This window comes from Carassius auratus, chromosome 20 (assembly GCF_003368295.1).
Source record: "Carassius auratus strain Wakin chromosome 20, ASM336829v1, whole genome shotgun sequence".
Lineage (NCBI taxonomy): Eukaryota > Metazoa > Chordata > Actinopteri > Cypriniformes > Cyprinidae > Carassius > Carassius auratus.
In genome coordinates this window covers 7,675,545-7,697,750 of record NC_039262.1, presented here as the reverse complement: position 1 = coordinate 7,697,750, position 22,206 = coordinate 7,675,545, and the positions used below count along the sequence as shown (strand labels likewise).

At 39.9% G+C, this 22,206-nt stretch overlaps 2 protein-coding genes across 2 annotated transcripts; one reads left to right on the top strand and one right to left on the bottom strand.

Annotated features, from left to right (window-relative positions):
- Positions 1-248: 248 nt before the first annotated feature.
- LOC113120753 (proteoglycan 4-like) lies at positions 249-5,604 on the top strand. Its single transcript, XM_026290775.1, is given in 13 exon segments — positions 249-491; positions 865-981; positions 1,142-1,264; positions 1,708-1,794; positions 1,921-1,962; positions 2,271-3,001; positions 3,003-3,147; positions 3,333-3,416; positions 3,617-3,753; positions 3,875-4,028; positions 4,145-4,246; positions 4,571-4,696; positions 5,065-5,604. Coding segments are annotated over 13 exon segments (2,031 nt in total). The 5' UTR covers positions 249-427; the 3' UTR covers positions 5,184-5,604.
- Positions 5,301-20,867, bottom strand: tprb (translocated promoter region b, nuclear basket protein). The gene is made up of 50 exons (XM_026290773.1): positions 20,689-20,867; positions 20,278-20,382; positions 20,123-20,196; positions 19,931-20,027; positions 19,511-19,614; positions 18,576-18,740; positions 18,314-18,406; positions 18,153-18,233; positions 17,951-18,038; positions 17,687-17,827; positions 17,509-17,606; positions 17,218-17,415; positions 16,995-17,102; positions 16,673-16,902; positions 16,391-16,551; positions 16,159-16,301; positions 15,802-15,950; positions 15,555-15,717; positions 15,325-15,459; positions 15,087-15,227; positions 14,836-14,992; positions 14,510-14,676; positions 14,199-14,351; positions 13,266-13,586; positions 12,998-13,185; positions 12,730-12,877; positions 12,458-12,595; positions 12,135-12,266; positions 11,907-12,037; positions 11,580-11,790; positions 11,343-11,489; positions 11,054-11,252; positions 10,750-10,946; positions 10,593-10,666; positions 10,282-10,475; positions 9,619-9,921; positions 9,387-9,529; positions 9,225-9,305; positions 8,890-9,114; positions 8,683-8,817; positions 7,569-7,656; positions 7,240-7,397; positions 7,067-7,135; positions 6,864-6,952; positions 6,676-6,779; positions 6,460-6,558; positions 6,072-6,225; positions 5,794-5,906; positions 5,626-5,715; positions 5,301-5,510 (listed from the first exon to the last, which is right to left on the bottom strand). The coding sequence occupies exons 1-50, from the start codon at positions 20,837-20,839 to the stop codon at positions 5,473-5,475; spliced, it is 7,071 nt and encodes a 2,356-aa protein (XP_026146558.1). The 5' UTR covers positions 20,840-20,867; the 3' UTR covers positions 5,301-5,472.
- Between the last annotated feature and the right edge of the window lie 1,339 nt (positions 20,868-22,206).

Sequence of the window (22,206 nt, the reverse complement as noted above, 5' to 3'; positions counted from 1 at the left end):
AAAAGCCCTTGCTACGTACTGTAAGCTAACTGAGACTTGTTTTAGCACTTATATATCATTGCATTTTTGTTTTTGTTTTTGAGTGCTTCCACTGTCCTCATTTGTAAGTCGCTTTAGATAAAAGCGCCTGCTAAATGAATTAATGTAAGCGTAAAAGTCTTTTCCCCATCTGGAAGTTGAAATGTTTTAATTGAAATAGTGTGTGTGATGTCACCCAGCGAACTTTGAGGGGAATGTGCAAGTCCGCTTGCCCAATATGTGAATCACCGCTCACCGTGCAAACGAGACGATTACTAATTCAGCACTGACTGTATAATTGGACCGACAGGGGAACACCAACGCACTCTGCCTCTCTATAAAGGTGAAGATCACTGCAGGTGAAAAAACAGAGGCTCTCTTACTGTTATTCCAACAGTGAACAACCGAGATGGCTACATATCTGTCCTTACTGCTGCTGTTTGCTTATGCCTCCACAGGCTCTTCAGATCCAAGTAAGTCAGCAAAATAGTGCTCAATATATACTGCCAATCAAATGTTTAGAATACATTTTTTGTTGTGTATAACATAATTAATAAAACATAATTATTCAAAACTTTGACCTACCTATCTTATCTATCTATCTATCTATCTATCTATCTATCTATCTATCTATCTATCTATCTATCTATCTATCTATCTATCTATCTTTTCTGTAAACATAACAGTTTTGCTCTAAAACATGAACTGATTTCTGTTGACTGTAAATGATTAACTCATTTTTTGTTGCGTTTGTCTCTTTGTCTAAATGTACATATGTGTTTCTAAGCACACTGAATTCTCAGTCAAAGTCTGTTCTCTCTAAACTAAACACTGTTCTCTGTCCAGGTAGCTGTAAGGGTCGTTGTGGAGCTGGCTACTACAGAGGAAGTTTGTGCCAGTGTGACTACGAGTGTCTGAGCTTAAATGAGTGCTGTTCGGACTTTACACAGTTTTGTACTACAAGTAGGGTTTCATATGCACTCTCTGGGGCTGTTTCTGTAATACTGGATTAGCATTTGATGTGAATGTCATAAGCACTGGTGTAGTCTATATTCTTTGTAACAGTTTGTAGAATAAATTTGGTAAAACTACATTGCTATTGCTACATTATTTCTGATCACAGGTGACTCTTGCAAAGGACGCTGTGGGGAGCCTTTTCATAGAAGCAATCCATGTCACTGTGATATTGACTGTGTCTCATACAAACAGTGCTGCCCTGATTATGAGAACATGTGCTTGGTGGAAGGTAATAATGTAAACTACAAAGTGTTTTTGTGTGTAGTAGATAAAGGACGTACAGAATATTTGAATCAAATAAATAAATGTTCACCGATAATTCTGCAAATGCATGTGTGGTTGTAAATAGGTTTGCAATAACTGAAACTAATTGTATGTTTTTGATGCAACTAACATACACTGATTGGCTGCAAAATCATTTAAACAGCATATCACACTTTGGGGTCAGATTGGATTTGTTTTTGAAAGAAATCTTTTATTCTCAAAATGACTTCATTTATTTGATCAAAATACAGTTAGAACAGTAATGTTATTAAATACTATTACAGTTAAAAAATTACTTTTTAAATACCAGCATTATTACTCTTCATGTTGCTGCTTAATATATATATATTTTTTGCATGCATCTAATCTTGCCCTGATTTTACGCTTATGTCTCTGTGACTGTCACAGATACTGCCTTAAAACCAAGAAAAACTGCCACCGCAGCTCAAAGGACTGCTAACTTATGCCTAAACATAAAGAATAAAAAGTCTACAGGTATAATTACTGTAGCTTTGTCACAAATAACCAAATAAAAGTGTACTGATCTTTTGCTTCATGTAACCTGATTTCATGGTAACAATACTCTTAAGGTATAGTTGTGATGTCTTTTTCTTTTTTTAGAAACCTCCAATGAGGACATGACCAATGATGAAGGGACTGGAGGTGAGTCTTTCTTTTTGACTCTCTTTTCCTGTAGGGCACTTGTTGAAAAAGTAATCATAAACTAGGTTACCTTGACATTTGATTATTTATGACAAAAGAGAAAGCACATGACTATACAGCAGACAACATTTTTTATCTACTTGGTTTTCTTATGCCGAGGCAGAAACTTTAATAATCCCTAAAGATGAAAGTGAATCCATACCTTCTGAGGGCCTTGGTTGAGCAATAATAATCATAACCTTTATTTGTCAAATATGCAAAACACAGCAAAAAGCAAAATTTGTTCACAAAGATATGTTGATGATTAGAACCAACAAAAGGTCCTCCAAGCACAGAACCAACAGAAGGTCCTCCAAGCACAGAACCAACAGAAGATCCAGCAAGCCCAGAACCAACAGAAAGTCCTCCAAGCACAGAACCAACAGAAAGTCCTCCAAGCACAGAACCAACAGAAAGTCCTCCAAGCACAGAACCAACAGAAAGTCCTCCAAGCACAGAACCAACAGAAGTTCCATCAGGCACAGAACCAACAGAAGGTCCATCTGGTACTGAACCAACAGAATTTCCAACCGTGGAACCAATAGAAAGTCCATCAAGCACAGAACCAATAGAAGTTCCATCAAACGCAGAACCAACAGAAAAGTCCATCAAGCACAGAACCAACAGAAGTTCCATCAAACGCAGAACCAACAGGAGGTCTTCCAAGCACAGCACCAACAGAAGTTTCATCAAATGCAGAACCAACAGGAGGTCCTCCAAGCACAGCACCAACAGAAGTTTCATCAAGTGCAGAACCAACAGGAGGTCCTCCAAGCACAGCACCAACAGAAGTTTCTTCAAGTGCAGAACCAACAGAAGCTCCTCTAAACACAGCACCAACAGAAGTTTCTTCAAGTGCAGAACCAACAGGAGGTCCTCCAAGCATAGCACCAACAGAAATTCCATTAAGCGTAGAACCAACAGAAGCTCCTCTAAACACAGCACCAACAGAAGTTTCTTCAAGTGCAGAACCAACAGAATATTCTGTCAGTGAAATGACAACCAAGGCACAGAGTGAAGACCCAAAGGAATCGTCATCTCCCAGGGATCCTAGTGACATTATTCCAATCAAACCAACAGAAAAACCTCTTAAACCTATCTCAGAAAAGGATGGCAAAAAAGATAGTATTAAAGATTATCAAGCTGGTAAGAGCTTTCATGCTTTATAATTATTGTGTATTTATCGTTCATGCTTAATTATCAATTATTTTGTTTCCACTGAGAGCCTTCATGGTTTCCATCTGAACACTGTGCTGACGGGAACTAGTTATGTTTTTTATGTAATTTTAATACATCAGTTCTTTTTTTTAATTTTTTTTTTATTTTTGCAGATGACTATGACTCTAACCTCTGCAGTGGGCGTCCAGTCAGTGGTTTGACTACTCTAAGAAATGGTACCATTGTGGTGTTCAGAGGTCAGTACCAGATGCACGCTTTATAGGAACACTATTTATTTTGGTTCAAAGCATTTAACCTTTTGAACAGAGTACAAAGAGAAAACAAAACAAAACATTTAATTAAACAAAAAATTAAATGGAAAGTTCCAAAGTGTAGGGAACTGTGAACCCAGATGTTATTTGTGAATAAAATTCCACTTTCCCTTTCTTCTCTATAGGACATTATTTTTGGACACTGGACAAACAGAGAAATCCTGATCCTCCTCAGTTAATTACAAAGGTGTGGGGAATCCCATCTCCCATCGACTCGGTTTACACCCGCTGCAACTGCGAGGGCAAAACCTACTTCTTCAAGGTTGATGCATAGTCATTACGACAAAAGACTTAAATTCACTACAGACTGACAATCACAGAAAATTATAACTGAAGTGGTGCTTGACAACTCCTGATATGTCCTGTTTGTGCGTATTTCACAGGGAAGGAACTACTGGAGATTTGACAATGGTATGATGGATCCGGGCTTTCCCAAATCCATCAGCCAGGGCTTCGGACAGATTGGTCATATCACAGCTGCTTTATCTATACCTGAGTACAGAAGCAGAAAAGAGTCGGTAATCTTCTTCAGAAGAGGTAAGAAATGGAAGAAAAATGTACATGTACATTGTGCAAGCACACTATGGGTGCCTGTTTTTATTAGGTTGGTGTAAGAGTCTGATGCTTCAAGAGTTTTAAATTGATTCCTGCAGGTGGAATGGCACAAAAGTACACATACCAGGTTACTCCAAACTGTGGAAAAGAGCCAAAATATCCTGCGTTTAGAGTGTGGACGAGAGCCAGACGACAAGCTGGTAAAGAATCACGTTTAAATTGAAAATAAGGCCATTTTAAACAATACAGAATTACGTTGAATCACATTTAAAAAACAAAATATTTGGAAATTAGACAAAGGGAGAGGGGAAGGTTGTGTGCAGATAAGCATTTGTGCAAACATGCAGAAAAGTGAAAATACCATGTATAGTACTTCCTGGAACAGTTGTTTAAACAAGGCCTCAAACAGGGACATTTTGTTCCAGTTTAAGGCCCAACAGAGACCAGTTAGGTGACCTTAAACAGTTTAACGGAAACAGACCTTTGAGCTTTTTAGTTCATTTGAAGATTTCTTCTTTCCACAGTTTCAGCTCTGGGGCCAGTGATCAGTATCTCAAAGACCTGGAGAGGATTTCCGACCATAGTGACCTCAGCTGTGTCTGTTCCCTCAAGAGTGAAAGAGGGCTACAAGTATTACGTATTCTCTCAAAGTGAGTGTTATGTCATTCATTAAAACTGCTTCTGGACGTGATCCCAGCACGGTTTCAGGATACAGCTAATGAGTTCTCATGAGTTTTGTGGATGTCTGAATGTAGCTAAATTTGTCATGGATGGACAACTGAAAGCCAGGCTAATCACTTAACCAGTACTTTAGTATTATTTAGATTCTATTATAGTATTTATTAATATTCTGAATGAGCTTTTATGGATTTCCAAGTTTATACTTTAATATCTTTCAGTCGGTTGCAGCCAAAGCAAGGTTTCTAATTCTCTTAAATATTTCTTCTGATATTTGATATTTTTTTAATGATCAAAAACACTGCTCTAAATGTTGCATTTCTGTTCCTTTCTTTCACAGACAAGTATTACAGCATGAAAATGGAAAGAGAAAAACCAGTAATCCTAAAACCTGCTACTGGTCCAAAGGAAAACTTAGCAACCAGCTTCTTTAAATGCCCAGAAACCCAGAAAAACTGAATCATTCATGTTTTTCCCTCATGCCATATACTGTACATTAATATTTCTAGTGATGCATTTGTCTTAGGTGCAGTGGAAAACATTTCATGGCAAGACAGAATTATGGACAAAGAAAGATTTTCTTCAAAAAATGTTTATTATGGATGTACGGATGTAAAATCATTCAATTAATATTAATGGATTGCTCTGAGCATTAAACTAACAAACGAAGCTTAAAATACATAGCCTTAAAGCAGAACAAAGGTACGGTTGTGTTCTTTTGGAGAGAATGTGTTGCTCCAGAGCTGCTTCACCTGGCAAAACGTCCCCTCATACCTGTGACGCCATCTACAGCAAGCAAGGCAAGAAAAGCTGTTAAATCCACTGTATCATGGCTAAAAACTAAGTGTGTGAAAAAATAAAGATATCTGCCACAGTTGGAGAAAATTGTACATATTCTTACCTCTCCTTACAAAGCTCCTAGAACCACGACCAGCAGTCCACTGTCTCCCAGATCCCGTTCTGACTTTAGGAGGCTGAGAGCTGCTTGTGTCTGAGAGAGAGAAAAGACGTATTTGTGAAACCGATATGAGATATCGGAGGTTAGCATAATTTTAGTGTTTATTTTTACCTGCAGAACTAGATGAAGGTTCCTGGCTTGTGGAAGGCAGACTGGCCTCATCTGATGGCTGGGCTAGTTCCTCTGCCTCAGTCTGTGACACAGCCTCAAGTGAAGCCTCAGCACTGTAGAAATATTTATCAGGAGACAGTGATCTTAATATACACACACCTGCTACATTATGGAGTCCATGATCTTTCAATAAAATAACAAACGTCTTAAGGTACAACAATAGAAGTAAACTGTGATCCCAGTGTCTTGTGCGGGTTGATTTAAAGGCTCATGTTTACCTGTCTCCTGCGTCCATGAACATGTCGTCTCTCTCCTCCACTCCACTCGGGCCTGCAGGAGCACTAAGGCTGGGTGTGGAGGTGCTCACCATGGGCACAGACTGAGAAGCATGCTCAATCGCTTCAGATGCCAAGGTTTCTGATAAAATTGTCACTGAATGGATAAAAAAAAATAATATTATTTAACCAATTGTAAAATGGTAGAGGAGAATTAGGTATAAAATGGGGAAATTTTTTTTTTTAAATAGCTTGTCATCTCTCAGTTTGCCTCTGCCGCTAAATTCTTAGTAAATTAAACTGCACAAGTATCCACTGCATAATCCTGCACTTTTTTCCAAGATTGTTGTAAAATGATTTGGACTATTAGAATGCATGGGTTTGTTCGTACCTGGAGCGGAAATCTGTAGTGGGGTTGTGGGCACACTGCGGCCTCCTGACTCTTCCTCATGAGCTCCAAGGAAAACAGAACTGTCATACATGCCTAAACCTGCAGAACACACAGGGGACAGCATTAAAAAGTGAACCAACCAACCAACATTTGACAGAAAGAGCAGTTCATGAACAGTCATTAGTCTGAAAAAGAATGTTAGGCAATGTGTGCTACCTTGTGACGCAAGCTGGCCGAGATCTGAGTGAGAGGAGCTGGTCTGTGGGAGATCATCCGAAGGACCAAAGCGAAATCGTGACACGCCTGCCACCTGTGGAGAACTTCATACAACAGAGAATACATCAGTCATTTGACTAAAAAAAATAAATACAACCACAGCAGAGTGTATAGGTAAAAACACATACTGGATAGCTTCAGCAAATCCGTCTGAGCGAGGAGGAGGAAGTGTAGGGGTACTAGGAACAATCCTGTCATCATCCTCATAGAAATGTTGCTGTTGGAAAGCCAAAGTAAAAAAAAAAAAAAAAAAAAAGAATTTAAAAAAGGTTTAAAACCGCTCAGACACAAACGCACCACACAACCAAACCAAGAAAAAAAAGCAACTCACTGCACTACTGGCCATTCCAGAAGAAAGCTGGAGGCCTCGTCCCACTGACGGCCGTCGAACCGGGAGCCGCTACAGACACATGCAAGTTACTTTTTAAACACACATTCCTAGCAATGCCTAAACAAAAACTCCTCAGGGTATGCCACTCAGTATACTGAGACCTGTGCACACACCTGGACTTGAGCAGGGGGTCCCAACTCTTGAGCAGGTGGGGCCAAGATGTTTAGACGAGGTGGAAGAGGATGCTGAGGTCTCCTGGGTGACTGGGGGTGAGGCCGAGGGGCGGAACTGGTGACAGGAGCTTCAAAAACATCCAATGTGCTAGTTTCAACTGAAACGTCACATACAGATGAAAGGAAATGAGAAAGTATTTTAAAACAACAAATTGACTTTATGAAACTTGACAACCTTAATACTGTTCACTGTAAATACATGGAAAGATCAACACAACGGACACAACCGTACGTCCTTTCAGACAGATGGTTAGGTCACGCTCACTTACAGCCTTGAGAATCTGCCATGCGTTGGGTGGAGTCGGTCGCTCCGAGACTTTCCTCTGTCTCAGTGCCTGGATCTGTGGGATCAGGGCCCTTGGAAAGGATGGTGTGGAAGAGAGGTAGAGCGGAAATTAGCAGGAAGAACATTTCTATTTAATTTCATGGGTATTTAATTTCGATTCATACATAAACAGGGAACGTTTGTCTGAAGCAGAATGGATTTTAATGACGGTTATTCTCATAAATCATGTTTAAAGGCTGTTGAACCAACTATTCATAAATACATTGCATAATGGCAAGTTGCGGTTGGATCATTAAAATGCCATGAGACAGCTCACATCGGAAACTTGTGCTTACATAAACATCTCTGATGTTCAGCCCAAATGTAGGTGCTTATGATGCACTAAAACCACTCACATCTACTAGGGTTGAGCAAATTGAATTAAAAGAACTGACTCAAAGGATGTTTAATTGGAATGATGGGAAAGAGAATTTACTAAACAACACTTTGATACTTTCTTTAGTCCAGCACAAGTATTGCAACAAAAACCATGCAGAGAAAATAATTTAGATTAATTAAACCGTTCAAAACAATTTAAGAAAATTATATAATACTTTTATTCAATTCTTGATTAAAGTGAAAAAAGGATACAAAATATTTATGTTCTTTTGATCGTTTTATTCAAAGAATTATAGTGTAACGATTTCATGACAGGAATAAATTACATACAGTAAAATAGAAAAGCTCTTAAAATTTTAATGTCTCACAATATTCCCATCTTCATTTAACAAATAAATGAAGACTTGGTGAACATACTTCATTAAAAAATAAATTAATGAATAACTTTTTTTTTTTTTTACCAACCCAAACTTTTTAAATGATAATACGAATTTAAAACAATGTGTGCCATTTTAATAATTGATTAATAATAGGCCATCTAATGTTATGGGTAACAAAAAAAAAAAAAAAAACTAAGAATATATACATACAGCAGTTTTGTCTGATTTTACTCCTTAAAATTAAAATGATATCTTTTCATCCTGTCTGCTACCTTAATTTCAATTCAGAAATGTACATTCTCAGCTGAATTCTTATCGGTGCACATTTGTGGTGTGTACCTCGTTGTCATCCCCCTCGTAGGCCTCATTGCCATCTCTGCTTCCACTCCCTTCATTGCTCTCTTCTCCCTCTTCTCCAATACCGCCATCCTCCTCATCATCATCTTCCTCCTCTTCTTCCTCATCCTCATAATCCTAAAGGGTAAACAGTTTATAATATGAAAGTATTAAACATCACTGAACTTCAGCTGCTGTGCAACTACATACCTGCTCCTCTTCCTCCTCCTCGTCCTCCTCCTCCTCCTCCTCAGATTCCTCTTCATGGTCTCCCTCACTATCAGTGTCACTAACAATGACTATGACGTGATGATCAGGCTCTTCCGGGCTTCGATGAGTTTCAGATGGATGGGGCAGAAGTCGGTCTCCAGGGACAGACTGAGACGGTCCTGGTTCCTCATCCATATCTTCCAAAGTAGCGTAGCTCTCCAACTCCTTCACACAGATAGGCGCATATAAAGCACCCATTTCTATTGGTTTTACACTTATGCTGTCTGAATACAAGCAGGAAGTTCCTGTACACATCCTCTTGCCATTTCCATTACCTGTCCAGCGTCAGGAGCATCCTGGCTCTCACCCGGTACAACGCTCTCAGCCTCAGTGCTATCTTCAGCCAACATCTCTTCCTGCAATGTATAATTGTGTTTTATGTTGCGCACTGATTTAATTATTTAAAGCAACAACAACAAAAAGCAGTCTTGACTTACCTCTAGACCTACTCTATGAATGCGAACCCTCTTGCAAATGGGAGTGTCATTGGGCTCATCCTGAGACTGTGTGTCAGCAGACATGCTCTCTTGTTCCTCTTCACGAGGGCGTTTGCTCAAGGCACTACTAGAAGATGCGGACACTATAGGAGGAGTACACGTAAGAAATCATCTTTAGAGTGAGGTGCCGGAAACATGTTCAGCTAATTTGGTTGAGTATAAACAATATTACCTGCGCTGGCACTGCTTGTGCTAGCGGTGGCACTCCATATCCCTGTGGATGTAGAAAGAGGCCTGTCTAACTGCGAGTTTGGAAGCATTACAGCAGCTGGAGGTTCCTGATTGGATGGTTCAGCAGGGGGTTGGGTTTGTTGCTGGGTGGGCTGGATGAACGCAGTGGCCTGGCTCGGTTGTTGAACAGTCAGCAGAGGTTGAGCCAGGGTGGTCTGAACATTAGGGCTCGTGGACCGCACTGAACCACTGGCACTTCCATACACAGTCACATGCTCAAGCGGGCCCTCAGATGACTGCATTGCTGCAAGGTCAACGGGGAAAGAAAATTCATTTGTTTGCATAGTGTTATTGTTAAATAAAACTATTAAAACCATTTTTGTTAAAGTCAAATTAAACATGAAAAACTGATTTAGGAAGTCACTTAAATTATTGAAATTAAAACTAAAGAAATATAATAATCTATTAACAATAATTAATATCTACTAAATAAAAACAATTAATGCAAAGCACATAAAATGGCCAAAAAAAATAAATAATCTAAAACTGAAAAAAGTGCTGGAATAAAAAGTTGGGTTACATTTTTTCATCACAAATATTTAATTTCAGTAAGTGTTTAATTCAAAAATGTGGGGAAAAAAAATCCTCCAAGTCCAACACTTACGCTCTTGGCTCTCCTGCGTGGTGGGCATGACTGTGGCAGTGGGTGTAGGGGTGGGCACTGGGGCAGGAGTGATCATGGGTTTAATGCTGGCCCTTGGAGTGGATTTGTTTCCTGGAATGGCTGGAGGCTTGCTGGGGGTTGCTGCCAGTGGCGTGGGCTTTATGTTAGCAGTTGGGGGCTCTGAAGTGCTTGCACTATGAAAACAATGTAGAGAGCCCTGACTTGTAGAGAGGCTATTTTTGAATTTGCCAGACAATGATTACTAGTTAACTGGGTAGGTGAATGAAGCACCCCCTCTAAAAACACTGTACCTTCCTCTTTCTGCCACTGGTGTGGACTTCAGAGAGATCTGTCGCTGTTCTGTTGTCCTTTGCGGTTCCTGAGTCTGAAAAGAGAAGAAAATCCATCAACACGTAAACATTTAAACTGATTCAGCTGTAAGTTTCCAATTGCATGACTATGTGTTACCTTGCTGGAGCCCTGCTCCGGAGGCTCATCTCTCTGTTCTCCATGTCTCTCCTGCTGCTCGCGGAGGTCACGCAGCTCCCTTTCCTGTCTGTTCAGACGACCCTCATACTGAGACTTTAGTGCACTCACTCGCACTTCCAGTTCCTCTTTTTGTTGCTTCAGCTCCTCATTTTCTTTCTGGAGCTGACCTTTTACACCTGGACGTAGAGGTCAGAGTGTCAAATAACAAAAGGAAAGAGCAAACCCTGACCACAAACCTCACTGTCAAAGTAACTAGTAGGGAAAAAACAGGGTCAATTCTTACCAGTAAGCTGGCTGATCTTCTGCTTAGCCATTACTATTGCCTTCTTGGTCCTCTCATCTCTTTCAGTCAGCTGCTGTTTGAGTCGCTCCTCCTGAGATGATTTCTCTTGAAGCTCCTGTCTGAGACGCATCAGCTCCACTTGTAGACGAGAGGCCTGTTCCTGGGCATTGTGTGCCTCTGTTTCCCGCTCTTCTACAGTCTGCAAACGACAAAAGAAAACTTACACCACGAGAATCATTTTGATAAAAAAAAGGATCATATAAAACCTTAAACTAGGCACTAAACTTACTCTATTGAGATTCTCCAAATGGCCTTCCAGTTCTCTTGTCCTGTTCTCTGATTGGTTGAGTGACTCTTTGAGGGCCTGAAGTTCTTGAGCTGATGCCTGCTGTGCCTCTTGATCTTGAGCTGGTGCAGATGCTGCTGCAGCTACCAACTGCACAAAAACCCAATTAAATCAGACCTCCACTCAAAAACACACCTTTGTGATTACAAACCACTTTCTTAGTCATAAACCCTGACGCACTTTGTCATATTCAACCTTGAGCTCTTCATACTGGGTTTTGTAACGTCGACCAATCTTTTTAACTTGTGTGATGGTTTTTAGTTTCTCCTGGATGTCCAGATTTTTGGCCTCCTGGTCTTTCTTCAGGTTGTCCCTCTCCGCCATCACCTTCCCCAAGTTCTCCCTTAGGTTCTGCACCTGAGACTGCATCGTAGTCAAAGAGGCACTGTTCCTGCAGAGAGCAAGAAAAAAAGCGACATTCATAAAATAGCCAAGACAAGAATGAAAAGATGTTTTTTTGCCAGTGAAACTTTGGCGTATCCAGTGTAGGTAGGGAACTGCTTAAACCTGGAAGCTTCAGCTTTGAGCCGACTAGTCTCCTCGACGAGCTGTTGGATGCGTTTGAGATGCGCTTCCCTCTCAGAGTGCAGCCGCTTATACTCTTCTGGGTCAGTATCCTTCTGCTGGCTCACCAGATGCTAAACACCATAAGAAAGTGATGACCCAGTAATTTTCACCAATGACAAATACATTGTTTTTGAAGACAACACCTCAAAATACACACAAACTTCAGACCTGAGTGCGAGCTTTCCAGCGTTTGATATCTTCTTCCAGAAGCTTCTTCTCTGCCTGTAGCATACCACTCTTCTCACTCAGCTCTGCATTGGACTCCTGCATGGGCAAGATGTCTGACTCCAGTTTACGCACCTTTGAAGCAAAACAGAGTAGGTTATCCTCTTTAAGCAAATACATTACTTTTTATTCAATTTTTCATGAGTATATAGTATATGCATTTTTTATGTATTAAGTAGCATACATGCATAATTAAGCAGTAAAAGCAGTAAAATCAGTATTTCAGCTAGCAAATATAACTGTTGACTATTGTTTTGGTGGCTTGCCTTGGCTTGAGTATCCTGCAGCTCCTGTTCCAGTTTCTTTTTTTCCTCCCTCAGCATCTTATTAGTCTCCATTAGCACATTCATGGTCTCGGTCTTCTTCATCAGCTCATCATGCTGGGTCAGTGTCTTTGATGTCACCTTTAAACAAAAAATAAACACAAGCTGAGTAACGGGTACAGGCAAAAGGAAAGTACAGGGCTAGTAACAAAGGCAGTTAACTAGTACAGTTGATCGGTAACAAAACGGTGTGCATCTGGGTTCTCCAAACCCACCTGCATCTTCTCTCTCTCTGCATTCAGACTCTCCTGCACATCCTTCAGTTCTCTCTCCAGATGTTCCACTCTCAGCCTGTGCCTCAAACTCTCACCCTGGACCACCTCAAACCGGGACTCTGCAATTTCCTTCTCCCGCCGCACAAATCTGAAAACCATGAAGAAATGAGAGACTGCCATGAAGAAAAAAAAACCCTCCTTGACACATTTTCATTGCAAAATTATAAAATCACTGAAATTGTAACATAAGGGAGAAAAAAAAAAAGACCTTAGGATCTCCAGGAGCTGCTCCTGAGACTTGCCCTCCTCTGTCAGAGAGATGTTGAGTGGACTCTCGCTGGTGGCTCGCTGCAGCTGACTGGCCATTTGTCCACTCAGAGTCTGTATCTGCTCGTGAAGGAGTGTGTTCTGACTTTGCAGATCCTCACAGCGAGACTCTAACTTAGACTGCTCCTCCTGATGTGGAAAGAGAAACAAAAAGACTGAGAAAATGCTATTACTACTTCCATAAAAGTTTGCTTAACGATTTTCTTTACCTTGAGAATCTTCTCTTGCTCCTCCCAAGAAACCCGAGCCTCTAGAAGCTGTGCACTGGTGCTCTGAACCTTCTCCTCCAGCTGCTGTCGGAGATGAGCTGCCTGCAGAGTCTGTGCTTTGGCAGCCTGCAGTGCTTCCACATCAGCTGCATGCAGCAACATCTCCCTCTCATACTTATCCTGTGCCTCGGCTGCCATCTTAGCCTGCTCCCGACTGTCCAGGATGGCCTGCTGTTCCTGTGCAGTAGCAACAGCCGCTCTTTCCAGGACGCTCTGGTGCTCTGCCTGCAGGCTGCTTAGAGATTTCTTCAGCTCATTCAACTAGGATAAAGGATAAAGAAATACATCAAATTCTGCCTCTTAAAAAAAAAAAAAAAAAAAAAAAAAAAATCACAATACTACTGTGTTAGAATTGATAAAAAGAATGTATTATAGAAAGTGAACACCCATTCCCACCCTGGTAAACAACACTGAACTACTGTGATGTCTAGACTCTGTTTTCAATCTTTTAGATGCAGTGAAGCCCCAAATATGATCATCCTAATGCAATGGACCCCACCTTACAATTTAAAAAGCAGCCATTTATTTATACTTATAGCATAAAATCTTTTCTTTATCTATTTTTGTACATTATATAACACTCACTATAATACTCTACTGTTCGATGCATTTTTTTTAATCAAAATTATTTCGAAAATTTTATTAGAGTAATCTTTGTTGGGAGTAATCAATTTTTGACTAAAATTGACCATGGAACCCCAAAACTCCTTTGAGACCCCCAAAGAACCAAGTTTGAAAACCCAAACAGTTCTAGTACGAGATACCTTGAATAACATTTGCGGACTTTGGGAAAAAGTAAAAGAAAAGAAAGTGTAGAATGTGCTCTTTAAATCAGAAAGGTTAAAGATCTAGTGAGTAGAGGGAATTCAATACCTCTTGCTCCACAGCAGCAACAGCTTTGCATTTCTCTTCTAGCAAACTCTGCTTCTCCTTGTCTGATTCCAGAAGTTTCTGCTCCAGCTGTTTATACTCTTCCTGAGCCGCCTCCACCTGGGTTTGCACCGATGATCGCACCTGCTCAGTTACCTAAAAGTGTAAAGAGAGAAGAATGTATTTTTTACCAAATAAAAACATCAAAATTAACTCAATTAAAATGTCCACCATTCATGTTGATCTTTATTTTTATGGAATGTAATGGGTGTTACAGTGAAGCATATTATAGTGATTTTTATCATGCCACACACCTGTTTCTCTTTATCCAGGGACTCCTCTAAGCTAAGACTCATGGCCTTGTACTGTTCCATGCTTGCAGTAGTGTTCTTCAGTTGTTCAGCCAGCTCTTCTACCTTGCTCTCAGCCTGCTTGAGCTGAGCACGCAGAGCCTCCATATCACCTTCACTGCCCTGCAGACCTGGAGAGAAAGAACAGCAACAACTTCACAGATGGCCTTTTCCATCAACAATGCTCTGGCCTTTATAGCTAATGAGGTGGAGCAACTAAACATGAAGCAAAAACTAAATATTAGAAGAGCTATGATACGATAAGGGCTTAATCATGAGCAGTCTCTCACCTGAATGTACTGTGGGGGATACCAGCCGACTCTCCCTGCTACTCATCTGCAGCTTTAGATTGTTAAGCTCATGTTGGGCAGCACTAAGCTGCTCTCTTGTCCTGTGGTACTGGGAAATCTGTGTTTCCAGCTGCTTCTTAACATCCATCAGCTGTATCTATGATGCAAAAAAACGTCAAAGGGAAATAAATGAGCCAAACAGGGGAAAATAAGAGCGAGAAGAGCAAAAAAAAAAAAAATGTGGCCCTTACATCTTGATTGCGTGCCAGAAGGTGCTTCTGTTCCACCTCATTCTCAAGTCTCTTCTGGAGCTGAGCAATCTCTCTCTCCTGCTTCTCAATCTGAGCCGTCAGCCGCTGTCTGGTCTCGGTCTCAGAGCGCTCTAGAGTTGCCTAGAAAATTAATTTATAGACACACTAAGTTCTCAAAACATCCTTTTGGAGGCTTAGATTATTAGATTATTTGTTATTTCTTAAAAGCATTTGTCACCTGTATTGATTTGAGGTTGGTCAGCAGCATGTTTTGGCCAAGCTGTTGGGCCTGGAAGGACTCTTTCTCCTGGGTCAGTCTGATCTCCACCATCTTCAACATGTCTCTCTCTTTACGCAGGTTCACCGTTTCAGACTGAAATAGAGACACAGATGATTACTTCAATTTAGACTGAACTCTTGGACTGAACAGAGACACCTGCACTTGAGTGAATGAAATGATTAAGACACCTCTGCAATGGAGAGTTTCTCAGCTGCTGCTCGGAGGTCCTGGTTGAGGGTGTGTATGGTCTGTTCGCTCTGCTGAATTGCTGCAGCCTGTTTCTGACTCTTCTCATTCAGAGATGCAATCTCCTTACGGTAGCCCTCTACATTATCCTGGAGCATCTCATACCTGACAAACACCACATAAAATAAATTAAAGATTCTATATTTGAGAAAACCATGAGGACCAAAAGAACTGTATCCACACGGATACCGTTTGGAGGTGAACTCCAGCTGTGTGGAGATCTTGGTGTTTTCAGAGCGGAGTTCAGTCACTTGATCCTGGAGTTTCTCGCTTTGCTCAGTCAGGGCTTTTTCAGACTCTGTTTTTTCCTTTTTATAGGTCACAAAGATTTCCTGAAGCTGATCAAAACACAGGAATAATACACAAACATGAGTTATATTTAAAAAAACATCTAATAGACAAAAGTAAAAAAAATTAAAATTCACACTTTTTTTACTGCATTAACGAATTCTTAAAAGAAAAGCATTTTTATTAATGATGCTCTTAGTCTCAGTGTCACTGATGGAAAAAATGCTACGAGTGGACAGCCCGCTCCACCCTGCCAACCTGCTTCAGTGCAGCCTTGGCCTCTACTGACTCAGTGGATTCCATCACAGTGGCAACCAGTCCTGTAGGGGTGGCTGCAGTGGGTGTGACGGCTGGAGAACGACGGGGGGTGGAGGTCAGCATAAGCTCCTCATTACCAGCACCTGTCACAGTAAGTTTATTAAACTGTTCAATCATCAATCATCGAAAAACCTAGCAATAAAGACTAGAACAACCGACTAAATATAATTACCCTGTGGGAAGGTGACTCCAGTGGCCTGGGTCAGAAGCATGCGGAACATATCCCTTTGTCGTGCCACAGCATCAACCTTCTGCAGATCCTGAGATCTCTTTTCCTTTAGCTGCTCCAACTCATGCTGAAGCTCCTCAAGATATTTCTCCACCTCACTCCGTCTAAACACACAATGAGAATTTTGCTTTCTCAGTCCATATTTAATATGATATTAACTTGACAGATCCACTTAAACCTCACACACACACACACACACACACACACACACACACACACACTCACTTCATGGTGTCTCCGTCCATCTCATCATTTTCCTTGTCCTCACTGAGATCTCTTAGTGCCACTAGAAGTCGCTGGTTCTGCTGCTGCAGCTCTTCAACGCTGCGGAAGGTGACCAGGTGTTGAGAAATCACCTCTGATGTGCTGCTCACATCCGCAGAACACACCTCATCCTCCTCACGCATCACATGGTTACCACGCGCTTCCTCCAGCTCAATAAGTAGGACTCGCACCTGAGATAGTTATGTTAAAAGAACATAATTTTTGATTAATTGTTTACTCTCCCGTAAGTGACTGAAGCCTCAGCTGTGCCATCAGGCCTCACCTGTTGAGACATGTCAGCCAGCTGCACCTCAAACCTCTGGTTATCTCTCTCCAACACAGATGCACGTTTGTTGCTTTCATCTGCTTCTTTCTGCAGGCGGTGGAGTTCCTGAAAAATCCAAGAATAATCATTTTTAGATTTGTTGTGTGTCATTAAGCAGCATTCACTGGCAGTGTGACGCGGAATAAGGTTTTGAATTTCTACAAGACTCTACGGTCCTCACCGTGACAGTTTGCTCTAATTTAGCAGAGAGACTGGAAACAGACTTTTGCAAGCGCTCATACTCCTCTCTCTGTCTCTTCAGGATGGGCCCCTTTGCTTCCATCTCCTGCACAATGTCATCCAGGTACTTGTGCAGTCGTTTGTTCTCCAGTTTCTCTCGTTGTAGCTGTTCTTGGGTCTCAACATAAGCTGTATATATCTACACAAAATAGCAGGTGGTATATTAAAACTGAAAAAGCTTCGTGAATAAGAACAATGCACTTACATCACAAATCAGAATGCAGGTCAGTACCTCTGTAAGTTTCATGCCTGGTTTGATGATTTTGGCTACTGCAGCTGCTGTGGGAGACATTGTTGTCACCTGCTCCTCTGAAAGAATTGAAGCAGTTCCTGGAAAGACAAAAAAGGCATCAAATTTACAAATACTAATTCACATGATAGAGGTTAAGGAACTAAGTGGCGATGCTAACCTCTGTGTTTGGCATCAGACAGCAGCTCATTTGCATTATCCAGCTCTTTCTCCTGGCTGCTTATTTTCTCTTTCAGTTCAGTGATTTCTTTGTCCTTACAACTCTCCAGCTCTGCCATCTTCACTTCCAGAGCTTTATGTGCTGTTCAGAGCAGATAAGATGTTATCACAGAAATATGTAAAAACACAAAGCATCAGTGTTAGTTTTCTTAAACGGTACTCAAGGCTGTCAACATGCATGTCTCTGGCCAGGAGAGTGGCTTACCTTCTCCAGCCTCTTTAAGCAGCTTGTGAAGTTCATCAACAGCTCTGCTGAGCTCCTCACTCTTGGCCTCTGCATCAGCTGCAGCTCCCTGTGAATCATCAACAGAATTTAGAACTTACAAATATTACTTGGATGATTATTGTAATATTCTGATTTATGCTTTCCTTGAAATTATACAATTCATAAAGTAATAAAAACTTACCTTATACAAATTTGAGAGTTTGATGTTGGCATTGAGCTCATTACTGAACTTCTCCTCCAAACTGGCTTGCTGTTGCTTTGCCTAAAAGCACAACAAAGATTATAAAGAATTGTGAAACACCATTCAGCGGATAACTTCAGCGATGGATTACAATGGCTAACCTCTCTCATCTTGGTGATCATCTCCTCTGCTTGCCTCTGAAGTTTCTCATTGGACGCCTTCAGACTGGTGACTTGATCTTGGAGGCGGGCGATCTACAAAAGGTACAGAGAAATTAGCACAGGGACTAAGAGCTTAAATAACACATTTCTAAGCAGATCACAGAATATTCATGAGGAATTAAAATACACACACACACACACACACACACACACATATATACATATATATATATATATATATGAAAAAAGGTTTTGGCAATACTTTATCCTCCTTGTTATTAAGGTTGATTTGGAGCTCCAGGATTTCACTGCCTTTCTGCCGGGAAAGAGACAGCAGCTCTTCACTCTTGGCCTTGAGCTCAGTATTCAGCCAGGTCACCTGATTCTGGAGTAGATCTTTCTCCTGCTCCATTCGTTTCTCTTTATACTGGAAAATTAACAGTGCCAGCATATCAAAAATCAGTGTTTAGGAGCCTGGTATAAAAACCAGAAATGCAAACAGGTAAGAGGGGAAAAAGGTGAGAACCAGGTGCATGCTCCACATGGATATTTTTTTTAAGATATTTGTTTTACATGCTCATTTGCAGTTACTTTAAGTTATTTGTAAAAATATTATCACCGGATACGTCACAAATGTAACATTTCACACAACAAAAAAATAACATCTTGTTGCAACATTTAAAAAAAAATCTAAATTGAATATATTTGGTCAAAATCCCATGTTATAAAAGATGAAGTGCTATGCAGGCCATTTAAGACAATATCGACTGATCTGACAGCAATGCTGACCTAAAATGCAAAATTTTACCTTCATCGTTCCCACATATCAGACTTCAAATACATAACATATTTCCCTTTTTAGGCATAGTTTAGTAAAGAAAAATACTAGCAGTTGCCAAGTGGCTATCAGCCAATTCCAATACAAATAAGACCAGTACACTTTTTCTAAACTGAATATAAAAAGTTATGACCAGAGTTCAGCTGGCTCCAGTTTTTTTTTTATTTACCCTTGTAAGATCACAAGGTAAAGAGAATCTATGAAAAATGCAAGTGTGTTATAAATAAAAAACTGTGGATGACAAATGCATCAAGAAAAAAGGTTCAATATTAAATAAATTGTCAATATTGGTGCAGAAAATGATAAAGGTATTAGATCAATGCATTTGTATGAAAATATTTGATTTCATTAAATGTTACCTTGATTGAGACCTCAGTAGATTCTGATTCATCCAGCTTGAGCTGAAGCTGCATCTTCTCTGAACTGACTTCCACCAATCTATCATTAAGACGCTTTAGGTCCTCTATAAAAAATAAAAAAAGAAGAAATTTAAGAAATACAACTCCGACTTTATCAGAAGTGACAGGAATCACATTTCTGACAATACAAAAAATATATAGATTCCAAATAAATTCTGTTTGATTTAACTTCCTTTTCAGCAAACACTGAAAAATGATTTTATGACAATATTTGAAGCACAAATTTGTATTTTGGCCATTTGTCTTTTTTTACTGTATTTTTGTTAAAACAGTGTAGGTGAACAAAGCAAAACCTGCATATTCCAAATAATCTGTGAAAATGTTGCTATTAATTGTAATAAAAGAAAGCTTATTAAATACCGCTTTGCTGTTCCATCTCCTGGGATCTCCTTTCCAATGTCCGTACAAGCTCTCGTTTTTCGGCCTCGAGCTCATCTTTGGCTTTGGAAAGTTCATTCTGCACAAAGGCGGCACAATTTCACCTCTTCAATATCACAAAATTCAAGACACGACACAGATGTTCTCTATCAGACTGTTATATGCTCTCATTACCTGAAGTGATTCTAGTTTGGTGTATGAAGCCACTTTCTCATTATTTGTCTCTCGTAAGCATTTCAGCTCATCCTCTGTAAAAAGACAAGTACAAATACAACATTAAGTTTTCTATTTTTAATCAAATAAGAGCTGTTTGACTCCCACATCCTTACCCAGTTTGCAGTACTCTTCTTTCAGTTTCTGATGCTCTTGAGTCTGGGACACAAACTGAGCCTGACTCTCTGCAAACTTCTTCTCGATGTCAAAATACTGTTGTTCTATATGAGAGAGAGAGAGAGAGAGAGAGAGAGAGAGAGAGAGAGAGAGAGAGAGAGAGAGATTAAACTTAACCGAAAGCCTAAATACCCACACAAACATGTATATGGTAACATAAACAGAAAACGTTTTCTGTTCAAATGAATACGTATTCAGTAACTTTAAAAAAAATGAAAACCTATTCAGTAATTTGAAACAGTTTGCAGAACAATATGCTCAAGGGGAAATATACAGTTTAAATACGATAATGAAACCCAGGCCTCCTTCGCGGCTATTCGCCGTTTACTAATTAAAACAGCAAACCTTACCATTATCCACACGATATTGCTCCTGTTGTGCCTTCAGACAATCAACTTCACATTGCTGTTCAGAAATATACTTCTCTAATTTAGACAAGACAGTTTTGGGGAGTTTTGATATCTCCGACCGCTCCAACATCTGCTGCAGCACATCCGCCATTTTTTCGTTGCAATAACTCCGCCTCCTCTGCGTCAAACGTAAACGTGCTTATTACCATTTCCTGTTGTTGAAAAAACCGCCCGTCAGGTGGCGCTCAGCAGCTTATCTTTTCTTTTACTGTCTATGGCTTATCCCAACCAAATCGCCAAGAACCGCTTTAGAAATTCAAGTAATTTAAAGAGATATATGTACACTATAATATTATAATCATTTAAATGTCTTCAAATTCCAAAACGCGTGCAATACAAAAGAAAATTTATATTGTAGGTTCTAGCACGTTCTAGTAATTACAAACGACTGCGATTGGTTGAGGCTGACTGGAGATGAAAAAAGTAACGCTGGATCGTTGACACTTGATTCATTCATAGATACAAAACAAAGCTATTAAGTATGTAAATTCATCAAGAGGCAGCTCGGTTCTTGCAAATAAGCGGACACAAGAGGGAGATGTGGTATCACACATGCACTGTCGACTCGATTCAGAGTGAGAGGGATGCCAAGACCGTGTTTTTACCACGGTTTTAAGCGACCCCTATAATGTGATATTTAGCCCCTACAATGCAAATATTACCAGGAGAAGCCCAGAAAAACAAAACTGTATTTTAAACCGCGAATTATTTGCGGGGATCCTCCTTAAAGCATGATTGGGCTTGTTTTGAGTAGCATTTGAGCGGGTTTTGTTGTGAAAACCTGGCAACCCTGATGGATGGTTGAATAAAAGTGTGACGTGGGCAATCTTTTTTGTAATGCGGTAAAATCTACATAAACGTGCTTAGATAAATTTTCTACTTTTAAAATTAAATTTTATTATCTTTTTATTTCTCAGTACTCTGCTCACTGTCCAAAAGTTTGGATGATTATCTCATTAAAACATTCCAGAAAAATCATTTCCAAAAGTAAAACTTTTTTCTTGTTTATTTATGGATTGATTTAAGGCAATAATAATAATGTGCACAGTTATAATTATTTTTTATTTGTAATACATAGTTTATTTGATTTAGTTTTTTTATAACTTGTATTAATATGGCCTTATGTTACAGTTTTCCCTGTAAAAAATAAGTTCATGAGAGAAAACTGAAACATAGTTAGATGTGTTGGTTTTACCTTTGTCTCATTTCTACTTGGCTCATATTATCCCGTACAGTCTTGGCATTCATTTGATGAACAGCATTACCCGCCTTTGCCTTCTCTTTTTTTTTGCTTTTATTCTCTAGCAGCTTTCCATTCCTTAGACCAGTCATAACACATATAAATGTGACCACAGATTAATTATCAATATGGAATTTTCAATTGTAAGAAAAAACATAATAGTTGTGAATGCCGTCAGCTCCCCCTCAGGCACTGGATATTATTTACAGTAAGACTGT